We start from the raw sequence: 17,309 nt of genomic DNA on the forward strand, positions 1-17,309 counted from the left end.
GTGCTAGAGTATTGGTAGTTTTAGTGGCCTCAACTAAAAATCAATTGATATTTTTAGTACTGTTGACTTCAGCTGACAGCTGAGTTTGATCTAAAAACAGTGTTTTTCTCCTTCTTCTGCTTCAAGACTTTACAGAGACAATTACAGCAACTGGAGAATGGATGAAATGGAAGAGATAGAGATTGTCATAGTTGGTGGTGGCATTTGTGGTCTTGCTACTGCTCTTGCTCTTCATAGGTACTGTCTATTCCCTTCTTTTCTTGATTTCTTTCTTATACCATGTTCAGTAACTTATAACTTCTGAGACATAAAAAACCAAACAAAGTGAAATATGGAAATGTGTATAGGAAGGGTATCAAAAGTGTAGTATTGGAAAAATCAGAGACACTGCGTGCAACAGGAGCAGGTATCACTATTAGGGCAAATGGTTGGTGTGCTCTTCATCAACTTGGTGTTGCCTCAAACCTCAGACTAACTTCCCTCACTGTGCAAGGGTAGGTCCTTTTTATTATTTGATTGATGTGTCATATATCAAATTCATAGCTTAACACTAAGAAAAAAGATTAGTGAAGTAGTTGTTCAAATTTAAGTCTATATGTGTGTGCTGTGTGGAATTGTATATTTTTCTTATATTAATGTATTCTACTCAACACAGGGGGAAAAATATTAGTGTTGCTAGTGGAAAGCAACAAGAAAGACCATTTGAGTAAGTTCCTCTGCTTCTAAATTAGCCATCTTTACTGTGTGTGCAGAGGCCAAATCTGAAATTTATGTGAACTTCAACTCAGTAATCTTCAAACCAAATGATATGACAATAATAATGCCTTGAGTTCCAACTCGTTGCTTCAAATTTTGTTCTTTTTTTATCTATGTCTAAGACCATATTCTTCAAATATTTTGCATAAATGAGCTACTTAAAAAAATAAAATAAAATAAAAAGCATTGTTTCTTACTCAAGACAGATACAGAATAAATATTATGATATGTTGAATATGTTTCATCACTTGATTGCTTTCAAAATGGAAACAACTACTTTTTAAGTTACAAAGATTCGTGAAGGGTATGACAAGAGAGTTGATTGAAGACTCAAAGCCTATCCTACTTAACTATGTAATATACACAAGAAGTCCTTTAAAAGGGGGAATAAAAGTCCTTAATACGGATTAAGGAACCCTATAACCAATTTTTCGAGATGTCTACAGGAAGGGGGAAATTCGATGCTTGAGGCGAAGTGAGCTTATTAAAGGCCTAGCAGAAAACTTGCCTCCTGGCACAATACACCTTGGATGCCAAGTACTCTCCATTACACTAGACCCACTTTCTTCCCATTCAATTATTCAACTCCAAAATGGATGTACCATCAAGGCTACGGTATTCTTTCATTAATTTTGTTTAGACAGGTGGATTTATATCATTTTGCTCAATCAAATTGGATGACATACCCTGTGTAGTTATTGTGAGCATCACTTTATAAATCTTATTATCATCAATTTTGACGGAGCTTTGGAATCATTTTTTGGGGCCAATTGGGTCTACAACTCAACTAAAATTACTTTGGAGTTCTCATAGGTTCAATCAAAATATATGAGAAATTCTCTCAATGAAAATGCCATATTGAAATTTCCTGAATTTGTAATTTATAGAAAACAAATCTTAGCATTTCCAAAAACTAGTACTAGCTTTCTCCAGGAATGTACATAAACATTGCTGAGGCAACTCAAATCCTAAGTTGTGTTAATCAATTGCTTCAAGCAGTGGAAGACTCTTTTGAGACTGCTGATCAAATGCTGGAAAATATATTAGCAAGAATAATTTATAGCCACCACTTTTTGACATATTACTTCTGAATTCAGACACCCATCTAAAGCATTCAAAGTCAAGGTGGCTATACTGCTACAGACCTAAAGTAATAACGAATATACGATGAAAATAATACACTTAAAAAATTTAATCTCTCCTTAGTATTGCTAACAATTGAAGAGAGTTTAATCGCTTCTTTTTTTAAATAAGAAATTATTTTTAACCTTTTACCGATCATATCACAGGTTTTGATTGGATGTGATGGAGCCAACTCAGTTGTTGCAGGTTTTCTTGGGCTAAAACCAGTGAAATTTTTATCATTATCACAGGTTAGAGGTTTCACTAAATATCCAAGTGGTCATGATTTCAAAAATGAAATTGTCCAAGTCATAGGAGGCCGTAGTAAGATTGGGAGGATCCCAATTGACAATAAGTTGGTCTATTGGTTTGCAACTCTCAAAATGAATCCAAAAGGTACACTCCAAGATGACAAAATTTATCTTCAACTGTTGCTTCTTTATGCATGTCACAACCTAAGGAAAGCATCATGTTGATATCTACATCAGTGCCATACCTCAAAAGAACTAGTAAGTAACAATTAGGTTTCATCAATCTAGTTCAAATCCAATATAGGACACACACTTACACTGATACAATCTAATGATTCTAATCTTGTCTATCCCTAATGTCCTTGTCAGGTTGTGCCCCCAAGCCATATGACATTAACACATCTACGCTAGACCTTAAAAAGACTAGTCAAGTTATAGTTGCAATTCCCTGTAATCGTTTATAGAGCCCAAATCAACCTAGTATACATCTGATGTTGGACCCAGTACATGTTCACGCAACACACACTCATCCAAACCAATCCACATAATCAAGGGAATTGTAATGTATGTTCGAAAAAATTATTGTTAGAGATAGTAACTTATAATTTAAATTGGAAGTAACATTGATCTATAGTGTAGGTATGTAAGGATACATTGGGAAATTTCAATATACCAGGCTAGGGTTGGAAGTACTACAAAGTATTTGGAATTGCAAGTGAAGATTTTGATTGCTCGCTCCCATGAATATAGGCATACTGTCGAACCACATAAATCTCCGTGTTGATATTTTCTCTTTTAAACTAAATCTTCAACAATTTTCCATTTGAAAGTTGTTTAGTTTAAAAGGGTAAAAACTACATTGCACACCCATGGAATTTCGCATGAGCTTGGTGGTGTCAACCATGCCAGTCAAAAGGCATCGGCCTATCAGTACCTAACAAGATATAAAGTGTACCTATCCTCATTTTGAAATAATTCAATAGCAAGAAAAGTTCTTTGATAAGACTATCTAAGATCAAGTAATAATTTGGCAGCAACCCCACACCCTGCTATACATCTGCAGTAGAGGAATGGAAGTAGCTTGTTGATTTGTAGTTTTGAGCCAAACCTGCAGTTTGTTCCCAAATGCTCCAGCTGTTGACAGTCCAGGACCAATTGTCAAGACGATTACAATCCAAAATAATCTGTGATTAAGGATATAAGTGTTCCCATATAATCTCAAAGTAATATGCAAATTATTAGAAATTAAATTTAATGATATTTCCCCTGCAGTGCCAATATGTTACTTGCTTTCCAGTAATTGTGTTGTTACTGTGGCAGCAGGCTCAAATTTTCACGGAAGTGTTTATTTATTATATGAACAGATGTGGTTGCGAAGGATCCAGAGCTCCTTCAACAAATGACTCTTGAATCAATTAAAGGCTTCCCTACAAAAATGTTAGACATGGTAAAACACAGTGACCGAGACTCTCTCTCTATCTCACGCATGAAATATCAAGCACCATGGGACATACTACTAGGAAGTTTTAGAAAAGGAACAGTGACAGTGGCTGGAGATGCCATGCATGTCATGGGTCCGTTCTTGGGACAGGGTGGCTCAGTAGCTTTAGAAGACGCAATCATCTTAGCAAGGTGCTTGGCACAAAAGAGGCATGAAATTGATATTAAGACCAATGGAAACCAGGTGATAGCGTACAAAGTTGGAGAAGCATTGGATCAATATGTGAAAGAACGGAGGATGAGATTGGTGCGGTTGTCAACACAAACTTATCTCACTGGTATACTAATAAAAAATCCACCATTGCTAGTGAGATTTGTATGTAACATCCTAATGAAGGTTCTCTTCAGTGACTCCGCTGCTCATTCTCAATATGACTGTGGCTGCCTCTAAGATATGGCGTTTTAAGTTGAATTGTAGAATCTATAGGGAATTTTAACTTTGTTTAATTAGGATAAAAAAAATTGCTGTTTAAAACAGATACTTGTTGGGTGTGAACCCTTGTGCAGTGGTCTCAATAATGCTTAAAAATAATTTTATTCCCATTGTTTTATAAATTTTATTCTGTTCATCTTGTATTATAATCTATTTGAGTCATCTTTCTATGTTTTACTAGGACTGAACCATTGCTGCATCTCCAGATGTGTAGGATTTGGTTTGTCTGATCTTTGAAGAGGCAGTTTTCTGTTCCTCTAAAACAGCACATAAGGGAGGCCTGCTATCAAGAGTGGCATTTTTAAATTTTAAGTAACTATATGCAAATTGATCTTCAGTTAACAAGGATTGTTGTGCATCATTGCAGAGAGAAGATTTACCGGTCCAATTTCAAGTATTTTAACTCCCATGAGATGATAATTTCTTGTTACTATAGTTTCACATTGTGTATGTCTAAATGCTAGTAAAGTGTGAGAACATGATCCCCAATTGGACAGCTTTAATGAATACTCCTACATTAATAGCCTTTATAAGATGGTAGGAGGGTGATTTCAAAATCAAATGACAATGATATTATATAACTTTATAGAGTGCAATGGCGGAACTTTGGTTCAAATTCTGGCAAAAGATTAAAAAGATGGAAAACAAAAGCCCTACGGAAAGTCCATTATATCTACCCAAAACCGTGTACCTCATGAAGATCTTTATTAAGGTGCCAAAGGTCATTCATTTCTAGGCAGCAAGAGTGAAAAACTCTCTCTCTCTCTCTCATGTTCACCCCACACAATATGTCAATGGTGAATGGTACTAACACAAGAAAAACTACTAATGGAAGTTCTCTATGGCAATTTGGTACTGAATTCCAATTCCATCAAGTAGTAGCCACTGCAGATGATTACCACAGATGGATCTCAGCTGCATCAAGGCTTGCATTTGACAATGAATTGAGAATGACAGAAAGATATGAAAACATAGATGGTGATGGTCACTGTAGAAAGAGTAATATTTTAGATCTATCACTGAAGCCTGATAAGTGGTATAAGACTCTGCCCTCTGATGAAATGCTGCTAGGAATGAGGTCTTGGGAAGCTTCATTTTTGTATGTAACAATGAGACAATGCAAGAGGATCTCTGCCGCCAACTTTTCAGTAATTTCTCTAATCTTCTTGTCATTGTTCTGTTAGATATTTCATAGAGTTAGAATGAGTCATCAAATCCTTAAACTTCATGAGATGTTTCTCACATCACTTATGGGTTTGGTTCAAAGTTCAACCAAAATATATATATATATATAGGTATATATTTAGTTACCATGTCATCCAAAAGTTACTATCTCAATTGAACTCAACCTACACAAATTTGTCCAATTAAAATTTGAAACTTATTAGTAGTATTACTTCGAATTAAGCTATGAAAATATAGCAAATTAGAATTAATGTGTCATTACTTTCTTTCCAATTACTAATCCAATTCTGTTTGCCGGCTTACCTCAGAGATATAATGACTCTGTTAGGGCAATAACCCCTGGCATACCCCTTTTTCTTTATAACTACAATTCTCACCAGCTGCATGGAGTATTCCAGGTATGAATGGTAAAAACCTTCCTTAAGGGGGCCTCTACTCTCAACAATTTGACTCAGCCTAGAAAATATTTAAAAAGCTAAATTAAGTCACAATTATACACTTTTTCTTTCTACTTTTGAGTTACTTTTATTTACTTTGAAATGAAAAAAGGCAGTGAATTTTGGAGGAACATAGACCCAACAGCATGGGAAGACAAGAAGTTCAAAGGAGAATCAAGATTTCCAGCACAGGTAAAAAAGACTGGTGATGTGATCAATACATTCTCTTTTAACTTCTCTTTGTGAATTAGAACTTCAAAGGATTGACATTGTTAATATCTGATTTCATTTCAGGTTAGAATTCAAGTCAAGAAGAAATGCAAACCACTAGAAGAAGATGAATTTAGGCCAATATTGCACCACAATGATGGCCCAAATTTTTGATTGAAGCGCTCTGTGCCTGAGGTAAGCCTCTATGTCTTGCCTATATACTTGGTATCAAAATTGTTACATGCCTGAATTAGTACATTCTTAAAAAAAAAAAAATAATAATAATAAAATTAAAAAAAAAAAAAAAAAAAAAAAAAAGAGAGATTGATACATGCCTTAATCATTTCCACTAGGCACATATTGAGTTTCAAATTGAATTTATGGCAGACACTTGCATTGTTAGACTTGTTTAAAGAGAAGGATACCATGGCAACCACTTTTCTGAGTCCTGCTGCTTCTCTAATATCATACTGCATTATAAGGAAGCTGCAAACGAAAAGAGAGACTACACACAGAAGCGCACGCACATAATGCAATGGGATTTAATCAGATGAAATACCTATAACTTTCAAGTTTCAAAAAAAAAAATTCTTCTTTTAAAATCAAAAGGCATCCTTTCTTCTCTTCAGTATAATGGATTCCAGCCTCATTATATGGAAACAGAAAATGGGGTTCTAGGATTTTAGCAACAAGGCCAGTTTCCTTGGAGAGTGATTGTATTAGCATTTTTATGAACTCCTACTTGAGAGGCTTTCAAACCCTGCACACCACATTTATTCAGAAAACCAGAAGAGGACAAACACAACGGTATTTTTTGGTGCAAAAAGAGAAGCAGTACACCACATTCATTGCTATGAAAAAAAAAAAAAAAAGACGCTGTGCTGACTTCTGATAGGGTACATTTTTTTTACGCCTAATTTTATTTAAGTACCATCTATTTATTTTCAAATACCACTAATAAGTTATTAGGCTTTCCAAAATATTTTTTACCCTATTATTGTGTTAACCACAAATATTTCATATCTCATTATTTAAATTGGGTCATGATATAAACTATCACAAAAAACCCAAAAATTTCATATCTTATCTAGTTTTATTATCATTATTTAGCGGAGCCCAAAACTGTCCCTACGAGCTCAATTCACACACCACATTCTTTTTTAAAGCCCAAGACTACTTATACTTGGCAATATTTCAAAAGCCTAATTTTCATTAGCAATATCAAAAGCCTAATTTATGTTTGCATTATTAAAAGCCCAAGCTAGTAAAAAGCCCAAAATTATCAATACTTGACAAAATGCTATATCATAAGTATTTCAGTTAAAATTCAATGATTAACAATGTTTTAAGTTTTTAAACCTATTACTATAATACTAAAAGCCTATGAAATCTATTTTATAAAACTCATGGTAACCATTTATGTTATGTGACACTATTCATTTTTCCAAAACCCATGGCAAACATATATCAAGCCCATGGAGAATTATGAATTTGTGTTACTAATATAAAAGCTCATGGAAAGTTATGATTTATCTTAAACCCATAATATTTATTTATTTCATACCATATTATAAACCCATGGTAACTATTTATATTATATAACACTATTCATTTTTCCAAAACCCATCACAAACATATATTAAGCTCATGGAGAATTATGAATTTGTGTTACTAGTATAAAAGCCCATGGAATTTTTTTTTTTTTTTTTGAGAGTGAGCCCATGAAAAGTTATAATTATTTATTTTAGACTTATGAAATTTATTTATTTCAACCATATTATAAACCCATGGAATTTATATAATAAGAACCCATGGTCACTATTTATATCACAACATTCATAATATTTATTTACAAAACTCATGTGATTATTCACCTTACAAGCCCATTATGATTATCTATAGAAAAACCTATGAGAATGTCACATTATTCCACTATAGTGCCTGTTACTATATTTTATTTGAAACCCATGGATATTGCCTTTGTTTAAAACCCATGGTAAATATTATTCTCAAGAAATATTAGAGGTTATTATTTAAAAGCCCCAAAGAAAATATCATTTACAAAATAATCCATGACAAAAATTATGAGAAACTATTCAAATTGTTATTTAAAGCTCATGGAAAATAATACCCAAAACCTATCATATATATTTATTAAATCTCATAAATACATTTCATTTTTACAAACAACTAAAGCCCATGTGGAATAAAGTCTATGGCAACATATGGTAGCTTTGTCCATTTTGTATGGCTCACAATGGGAAAGCAAAAGGATAGGCCCAAGTGGAGAGGACCACCAAGTCAAAGGCCCATCAAAATACTCAGCCCTCATGGCCAAGCCCAACATGAAGTCTCAACCAAAACAGCACATGTGTGCAAACTGAGCCAGCTGGGGAACTCCATTCAGTTCTACCTTCTGCTAGAAGTCACCTTAAGAAGCAACCAAGCTCCCAAACCAAATTAGGAGTTGGTCACTTGTCCCACTACCAACTCTGACGTGAACAATACCAGAGGCTGACACCTCAAGGCTAATGGGCAATAAATACCCTTCTTCTCCAAGTTTTGGTCACAACTCAAGGAAGCCATAATCAAGACCTCCAAACTCATGAAATTCTCAACTAAATAGTGTATTTTATTACTAAAAATGTATGTAATCGATTCATGAACCAAGCTCATGAATCCTAAAGGAGAAAATTTGGGAACATGTGGTTTGGAGGGCATAAAGGGATCTTCAGCAGAACCCTTCCTCCAAACCACATGTTCCCAAGAGAGACTACACACACAAGCGCACGCACATAATACAATGGGATTTAATAAGATGAAATACCTATAACTTTCAAGTTTCAAAAAAAAAAAAATATATATATATATATATATATATATATTCTTTTAAAATCAAAAGGCATCCTTTCTTGTCTTCAGTATAATGGATTCCAGCCTTATTATGTGGAAACAGAAAAATGGGGTTCTAGGATTTTAGCAACAAGGCCAATTTCCCCGCAGAGTGATTGTATTAGCTTTTTTATGAACTCCTTGAGAGGCTTTCAAACCCTGCACACCACATTTGATCAGAAAACCAGAAGAGGACAAACACAACAGTATTTTTTGGTGCAAAAAAAGAAGTAGCACACCACATTCATTGCTATGAAAAAAAAAAAAAAATGAGGCTGTGCTGACTTCATACCTAGATCCATACACCAAAGCTAAACTTAAATGCAGTCCAAGTAACATTATCATAAATTAAGGCTTTGCTGACTTCCTATAAAAATAAAAATTAAAAATTAAAAAAGAGAGGTTTTGCTGACTTCATTTGAGTGCTGAATCAAATGGACTGAAGTGAATCGAATAGACTGAGATGGACTGAATTAAACCGAAGTGGACCAAGTATAACAAAGTAGATTCTGATAGATAGATTAAATAAATTGAAACTTTTATCAGAAATAGCCAAAAGAAAACCCTACCAAACCTAAAAAATAACACGTACCCAGCAACAAGAATTGAAAACCCAGATCAAAATTAACCAAAACAATAATAACAGAGACCCATTAACCAAAATTGACACCCAAATTAGAATCAACAAAGAAAAAACTCAAACAACTGTCATTTAACAAACACTTAAAAACCCCAAAGAGATGTTAAAAAAAAAAAAGGAAATAAAAAAAGAACCTGTAAAGAGATCCACATAGTCTAATCACTAAAATGGGGCATCCTTCAAGGTGAACCGCAAAAAAAGAAAATAAAATAAGTGATGCAATTAGGGAGATTGACTTAAAACACTAAAAACAGTACTGATGGACTAAAGTGTGGCAAAATATAATGTACAATTGATCAAATTGAAAATATATAGGTTAAATAAATAAATAAAAATGTCCAAAGGTTAATTGATTAAACTGAAATTTTAAGGCTGATGTTATCAAATTTAGGGCCACACTCTCATTCTTCTAAATCCATTTGTTCACTAACCGCGCACTCTGAGATGGGCCTACCAATACATTATTGGGCTTACCATGATTTCTATTCTCTAATCAGGTGTCGCCAAGAATGGGCTTTTGTTAGAGTCCAGGGCCTCCAGGCCATCGCGAGGGTACTCTTGTAATTATGGCTTGTCATTACGGCTATATATAACAGAAATTACAACCATCATCTCTTTTTTTTGGCTTTATTTATTTATTATTTATTTTTTAAAATCTAGCTTCTTTTTTTTTTAGCTAGATTTAAAAAAATAAATAATAAATAAATAAAGCTTTTCGTTTTTTCTTGTAAGTTGTATACACATCTATATTTATATAATCTATATAATATTTAAAAGTTAAAATGTAACATTTAATGTTGCAATACTTTTGTTGAGTCACATCATCAATCATATCACCTTTTTTATTATTTATTCTTCTAATATTTTTATAATATTTTTTTTGAGAATCTTTTATAATATTAAATATATTAAACTTTCCAAGATATTATTCAGCCTAGTTTAGTCCATTTGTTCAATTTCAGTCAATTTTAGTTTATTATGTCCATTTCACCCATTTTGGTTCACGTTGGTCCACTTGGTCCAATTTGGTCCATTTCACTTCACTTTGATTCATTTTGGTGCATTTACTTAAGAATGAAAAAGACAGATTTAGGTTAAGAGTATCTATTTTAAATTTGAATTTATTAAAAAATATAGATGAGTAAAAGTAATATTATTATTTTTAATTATTTAATTTAATGATTTGTAGTATAATCTTTATTTATGCAATCCCCCCCCCCCCCGGCTGATGTTAGCATTTTAGTTTTTGAGTGAATTACATAATTTTAGTATTTTGATATGATGTAATTTGAATTTAAAGACTAATTTCTAAGTTAGATAGAAATTAGAAGCTTGCTATAACTATGGTTCTCTTATATTTTTAATGATTCATTTGAGCACATGAAAGGTTTTTTTTTTTTTTTTTTTTTTTTTTTTTTTTTTTTTTTTTTCTATTAGCATGTGTAGCTTATCTTGCAATGGATAAGTTATTCAACATACCATGATAGAAATTTATTTATAAATAAATAGGTCTTTTTGGATATATACCACTATCTGTTTCTTTAAGATCTTCTCCCCTCTCCACGTATATGTATTAAAATAATTAGTATTCTAAAAAAAAATGCTACATAAAGCAAGCTCTTTATGTTGATGACATTGTTGTGTGGTTGGAAAAAGCCAAACATTTTACTAAACAAAAATAAATATATAAATAATCGATGCAATAAATTGTAATTGTCCCACACATTGCGTGGACATGCGACTAGTTTAATAGAAAAGTTTCAAAAAATTATATTTTTTTGATAAAAACTATATAAACAAGGTACATAAAAATATAATTTTGTGAGTTGTAGTTAGCTGAGATATAGATTGTGTTGTAGCATTTCAATATTATTTAATTAAAATGAATAAATATGACAACATAAATATAAATATATGAGAGTTAATATGGAAGATAAGAAAACCAGAAAAAAAGAAGAGAAAATTGATGCAGGGTGTGTCGTGAAATTATGTGTTAAAATAGATAAAGTAACTTTTTGAGGTGTTAAATGCTTAAATTTTTAGCTCCACCTAGGTGGATGCTCTATGAAGTTAGTGAAATGTTTAATTCCACATTGAAAATGAGAGAAAATATTTTATTATTATTTTTTAAAAATTAATAATGGATCTAATTAATCAGATTAATTTGGGTAATCAATTTCGTGAAGCCCACTGAGCCTACAAATAGACTCACTCCGACTCAATCCAAGTTATAGCAATTACAAGTATTCTTATACACTAAAAAATAGAGAGATTAAGGAAGGAGGTTCTTTCTGGTGGAGTTTTGGGCTTAAACAACTTGTGCAAAGGTTGTTCTAACCATACGACATTTGTTTGGTGGTTGTATCCTAAAGGAGACAAGTCAGTGAAGGTATGCATTGATTACAAAGTTTAGCCAATGTTGTGAAATTTTAAAGTACTCACAAGTGTACGAACCATGCCGAAGTATAATTTGACAAGAACGAGGTCGAACTCACAGAGACTTGTATAAATGTAGGAAAATTAATTAAACCTTAACCAAATTAATCCTAATTTAGTTTAATAAAAATTGGTTGTTTTGAAATTAAATAAACTAAATAAGAAGTTGATCTAAGCAAAGATATAAAATAAAGCAATAAAGAGATTAAACAATCTAGAGAAAGGAATCAAGGTTTAAAATCCACCTTGTTAATTCATGTTAGCATATATTCATGATCATTAATTTTTCCCAACCACTACATGATAATCCAGAAATCAATCTTGCTACCATGGAAAATATTATCATTAAAATTTATTTTTAAAAATCTAAAATATGCTCTTCTTCGCTTCCGAGGTATAAAATCAAATCATCAATTGTAAAATCAAATCATCAATTTTATCCATTGACAAATAAATCACAAGAGATATCAAATTTTAAAATAAAAAATTAATAAACCAAGCACTCAATTAATTAAGATAAGTCCTAAATCATGAGAAAAACATGATTAAACTCATATCTAGAATCTTATCTTAGTCAATTGTGAGGAAGTAAGAACAATTTAAATCATTAAAGAACAACTATCGTGGGAAAAATTAAATCACATAAATAATTCTGATAATCCTTAACAAGGTTTCAACTTTAACCTTAATTATAAATTTAGCTATTCATAATAAGTAAAATACTAAGTATTAAACTAGACAAATAAAATAAAACTAATTGTCATAGATGAAAACCAAAGAGGTAACCGTGGGTGGCTCTATACGTTTAGCCCTAGCTGTTCGTTGTGTTTTTTGTTTTGCTCTCTATTTATATTCTCACCAAGTGTGCGTTTGACATTAGAGTTTTACTGAGCTTATTTTTGCTATTATTTTATAAGTCTCATTGCATTTTTTAGTACTATTTATGAGTTACTATTTTAACTAATTTTTATTTTTATCTATAGTATTTTTAGTAAAAAAATTTTCATTTCAATTAAATAAGCTATTCTCAAACTAGGTCACACCATCCTAAAACTTTTCTTTTACAAAACCAAGACCGAAGTGGCCCGATAGAAACTCCTTATTTGTGTTTCGGTGGAGTAAAAAGAAAGCCCATATATGCAATTATGACCACAAGCCCATCTGTACATCCCTTGTCCACTTCACGCCTAATGTATTGTTATTGAGTGTTGACTTCAGTTGACAGTTGACTTTGATCTAAAAACAGGGTTTTTCTCCATCTTCTGCATCAAGACTTTACAGAGACAATTACAGCAACTGGAGAATGGATGAAATGGAGGAGATAGAGATTGTCATAGTTGGTGGTGGCATTTGTGGTCTTGCTACTGCTCTTGCTCTTCATAGGTACTAATTCTATTCACTTATTTTCTTGACTTCTTTCTTATGCCATGTTCAGTAACTTATAACTTCTGAGACCAAAAAAAAAAAAAAAAAAAAAGAAGTGAAGTATGGAAATGTGTATACTGTATAGGAAGGGTATAAAAAGTGTAGTACTAGAAAAATCGGAGACACTGCGTTCAACAGGAGCAGGTATCACTATCAGGACAAATGGTTGGTGTGCTCTTCATCAGCTTGGTGTTGCTTCAAACCTCAGACTAACTGCCCTCCCTATACAAGGGTATGTCCTATTTATTATTTGATAAATGTGTCATATATCAAATTCATAGCTTAACAAAAGAAAAAGGATTAGTGAAGTAGTAGTTCAAATCCAAGTCTATGTATGTATATGTTGTATGGATTTGTATATTTTCTTATATTAATGTATACTACTCAACACAGGGGGATAGATATATGTCTTGCTAATGGGCAGCAACAAGAAATATCCATTGAGTAAGTTCCTATGCTTCTAATTTAGCTGTCTTTAATGTGCGTGCAGAGGCCAAATCTGAAAATTGTCTGAACTTCAGCTCAGTAATTTTCAAACCAAATGATATGACAATGATAATGCCTTGAGTTCCAACTAGTTGCTCCAAGTACACCATTCCCTTTTCTTTTCTTTTTTACCTCTCTTGGCAACACAATTTTTTTTCTTCTTTATATGTGTCTAAGACCATATTCTTCAGATGCAGAATAAATATTATGATATGTTGAATATATTTCATCACTTGATTGCATTCAAAATGAAAATGACTACTTTTTAAGTTACAAAAATTCATGAATGGTGTGACGAGAAAGTTGATTGAAGACTCAAAGCCTATCGTACTCAACTATGTAATATACACAAGCCTAGCAGGATGGGGGAAATTCGATGCTTGAGGCGAAGTGAGCTTATTACAAGCCTAGCAGAAAGCTTGCCTCCTGGCACAATACACCTTGGATGCCAAGTACTCTCCATTACAGTAGACCCACTTTCTTCTTATTCAATTATTCAACTCCAAAATGGACGTTCCATCAAGGCTAAGGTATTCTTCCATCAATTTTGTTTAGACAGATGGATTTATATCATTTTGTTCAATCAAATTAAATGTCATACCCTGTGTAGTTCCCCCAACTCAATTGGGTCTACAACTCAACTAAAATTACTTTGCAGTTCTCATAGTTTCAATCACAATATATGAGAAATTTTCTCGGTGAAAATTTCAAAATGAAATTTCCTGAATTTGTAATTCCTAGAAACAGTTCTTAGCATTTCCAAAAACTGTGCTAGCTTTCTCCAGAATGTACATAAACATTGCTGAGGCAACTCGAATCCTAAGTTGTGTTAATCAATTGCTTTAAACAATGGAAGACTCTTTTGAGGCTGATGGTCAAATTCTGGAAAATATTATAGCAAGAATAATTTATAGCCACCACTTTTTGGCATATTACTTCTGAATTCAGACACCCATTGAAAGCATTCTCGGTCAACGTGGCTATACTGCTATGACCTAAAGTAATAACAAATATATGATGAAAACAATATACTTAAAATCTCTCCTTACCTACAATTGGAGAGAAAGTTTAATCGCTTTTCTTAAATAAGAAAATTATTTTTAACCTTTTACCAATCATATCGCAGGTTTTGATTGGATGTGATGGAGCCAACTCAGTAGTGGCAGATTTTCTTGGGCTAAAACCTCTAAAGTTTTTCTCATTATCAGAAGTTAGAGGTTACACTGAATATCCAAGTGGTCATGATTTCAAAAATGAATATAACCAGGTCAGAGGAGATCATAGTATGATTGGGAGGATCCCAATTGACAATAAGTTGGTCTATTGGTTTGTGACTCATAAAGCGAATCCAAAAGGTACACTCTAAGATGACTAGACACAACTTATCTTCAACTGTTGCTTCTTTATGCATGTCACAACCTAAGGAAAGCATTATTTCGATATCTACATTGGTGGTATACCTCAAAAGGACTAGTGAGTAACAAGTAGGTCTCATTGATCTAGTTCAAGTCCAATATAGGATTCAACACAGCTCACACAGATACAATCTAATCCATTCTATCCTTGACATCCTCATCAGGTAGTGCCCCCAAGCCATATGGCATTACCTGGTAGGCTCTAATATCATTTCTTTTTGCAATTTCCTGTAATCGTTTATATAGTCCAAATCAACCTAGTATACCTCCAATGTTGGACCTACTACATGTTCACACAACACACACTCATCCAATTCAATCCACATAATCAAGGGTTACAATGTATTTTCAAAAAAATTATTGTTAGAGATAGTAACTCATATTTTAAATTGGAAGTAATATTGGTCTCTAGTCTAAGTATGTTAAGGATATATTGGGAAATTTCAATATATTGGGCTGGGGTTACTTTGGAAGTACTATAAAGTCTTTGGAAACCCTTTATTGAAAGTGAAGATTTTTGTTTCTCGCGGATGTAGGCATACTGTCAAACCACATAAATCTTTGTGCTAATATTTCTCTTTTCTTTGTATTTTTCACTAATATTGCTAAGATCCTAAATCTTCAGCAATTTTCCATTTGAAAGTTGTTTAGTTAAAAAAGGTAAAAACTACATTGCACCACCCTGGAATTTCGCATGAGCTAGGTGGTGACAACCATGCCAGTCTGTACATTTAATTTTATTTTTTGATAGTTTCTAGCGAGCCAGTAAGTTTAAGAATTTGAGAGTTGTAGTGTTGATAGGCACAGCAAATAAACTTCAATAGGCATCACCCTGTCAGTGCCTAACAAGATATAAAGTGTACATAATCTTCATTTTTTCACATCCTCATTTGAACTAATTTAATAACAAGAAAAGTCCTTTGATATGAATATCTAAGATCAAGTAATAATTAGGCAGCAACCCCACAGTCCGCTATACATTCTGCAGTAGAGGAATGGAACCAGCTTTGTTGATTTGTATTTTTGAGCCAAACCTGCAGTTCGTTCCCAAATGCTCCAGCTGTTGACAGTCCAGGTCCAATTGTCAAGACAATCACAATCCAAAAAAATCTGTGATTAAGGTTATAAGTGTTCCTATATAATCTCAAAGTAATATGCATATTATTAGGAATTAAATTTAATGATATTTCCCCTGCAGTGTTAATATGTTACTTGCTTTCCAGTAATAGTGTTGTTACTATGGCAGCAGGCTTGAATTTTCACAGTAGCGTTTATTTATTATATGAACATATATATATATATATATATATTTTTTTTTTTTTCTGAGAGAAATTATATGAACAGATGTGGTTGCAAAGGATCCAGAGCTCCTTCAACAACTGACTCTTGAAACAATTAAAGGCTTCCCTACAGAAATGTTAGACATGGTAAAACACAGTGACCGAGACTCTCTCTCTCTTGCACGCTTGAGATATCATGCACCATGGGACATACTACAAGAAAGTTTTAGAAAAGGAACAGTGACAGTGGCTGGAGATGCCATGCATGTCATGGGTCCATTCTTGGCACAGGGTGGCTCAGCAGCTTTAGAAGATGCAATCATCTTAGCAAGATGCTTGGCACAAAAGAGGCATGAAATTGATATTAAGACCAATGGAAGCCAGGTGATAGCACACAAAATTGGGGAAGCATTGGATAAGTATGTGAAAGAACGGAGGATGAGATTGGTGCGATTGTCAACACAAACTTATCTAACTGGTTTACTAATAAAAAAACCACCATTGCTAGTGAGATTTGTATGTAACATCCTAATGACGGTTCTCTTTAGTGACCCCACTGCTCATTCTCACTATGGCTGTGGCCGCCTCTAAGATATGGTGCTTTAAGTTGAATTGTAGAATCTATAACTTCGTTTAATTAGGATTAAAAAAAAAAAAAAAAATTGTTGTTTAAAACTGGTACTTGCGGGTGTGTAGCCTTGTGCAGTGGTCTCAATAATGCTTACAAATAATCTCATTGCCATTATTGTACAAATTTTGTTCTGTTCATTTAGTATTATAATCTATTTCAGTCATCTTTCTATGTTTTACTAGGACTGAACCATTGCTACGTCTCCGGATA

The 17,309-nt window shown here is 33.0% G+C and overlaps 2 protein-coding genes and 1 pseudogene across 3 annotated transcripts; all 3 read left to right on the forward strand.

The window, feature by feature from the left end:
• LOC115966215 (monooxygenase 1-like) lies at window positions 1-4,198 on the forward strand. Its single transcript, XM_031085461.1, has 6 exons — window positions 1-237; window positions 348-494; window positions 656-706; window positions 1,203-1,371; window positions 2,046-2,274; window positions 3,494-4,198. The coding sequence occupies exons 1-6, from the start codon at window positions 158-160 to the stop codon at window positions 4,018-4,020; spliced, it is 1,203 nt and encodes a 400-aa protein (XP_030941321.1). The 5' UTR covers window positions 1-157; the 3' UTR covers window positions 4,021-4,198.
• Window positions 4,199-4,833: 635 nt separating this feature from the next.
• On the forward strand, window positions 4,834-6,425 carry LOC115966955 (annotated as a pseudogene).
• Window positions 6,426-13,065: 6,640 nt separating this feature from the next.
• Window positions 13,066-17,218, forward strand: LOC115969090 (monooxygenase 1-like). Of its 2 annotated transcripts, none has more exons than XM_031088655.1 (6): window positions 13,066-13,245; window positions 13,373-13,519; window positions 13,681-13,731; window positions 14,132-14,303; window positions 14,900-15,128; window positions 16,533-17,218. In XM_031088655.1, exons 1-6 carry the CDS (start codon window positions 13,166-13,168, stop codon window positions 17,057-17,059), a joined length of 1,206 nt encoding a protein of 401 aa, XP_030944515.1. In that variant the 5' UTR covers window positions 13,066-13,165; the 3' UTR covers window positions 17,060-17,218. The 2 variants fall into 2 exon arrangements, with proteins under 2 accessions (XP_030944515.1, XP_030944516.1); XM_031088656.1 differs by having other exon boundaries at window positions 14,135-14,303.
• The last annotated feature ends 91 nt before the right edge of the window (window positions 17,219-17,309 follow it).

This window comes from Quercus lobata, chromosome 11 (assembly GCF_001633185.2).
Source record: "Quercus lobata isolate SW786 chromosome 11, ValleyOak3.0 Primary Assembly, whole genome shotgun sequence".
Lineage (NCBI taxonomy): Eukaryota > Viridiplantae > Streptophyta > Magnoliopsida > Fagales > Fagaceae > Quercus > Quercus lobata.

What these genes read in the sequence shown, in the direction of transcription:
- LOC115966215 (XM_031085461.1), top strand. Translation starts at nt 158, where the DNA reads ATGGATGAAATGGAAGAGATAGAGATTGTCATAGTTGGTGGTGGCATT. An exon ending in ACTGCTCTTGCTCTTCATAG is followed by an intron (nt 238 to 347) that starts GTACTGTCTATT and finishes AAATGTGTATAG; the next exon opens with GAAGGGTATCAAAAGTGTAG. An exon ending in CAACAAGAAAGACCATTTGA is followed by an intron (nt 707 to 1,202) that starts GTAAGTTCCTCT and finishes AGATGTCTACAG; the next exon opens with GAAGGGGGAAATTCGATGCT.
- LOC115969090 (XM_031088655.1), top strand. Translation starts at nt 13,166, where the DNA reads ATGGATGAAATGGAGGAGATAGAGATTGTCATAGTTGGTGGTGGCATT. An exon ending in ACTGCTCTTGCTCTTCATAG is followed by an intron (nt 13,246 to 13,372) that starts GTACTAATTCTA and finishes TATACTGTATAG; the next exon opens with GAAGGGTATAAAAAGTGTAG. An exon ending in CAACAAGAAATATCCATTGA is followed by an intron (nt 13,732 to 14,131) that starts GTAAGTTCCTAT and finishes ACACAAGCCTAG; the next exon opens with CAGGATGGGGGAAATTCGAT.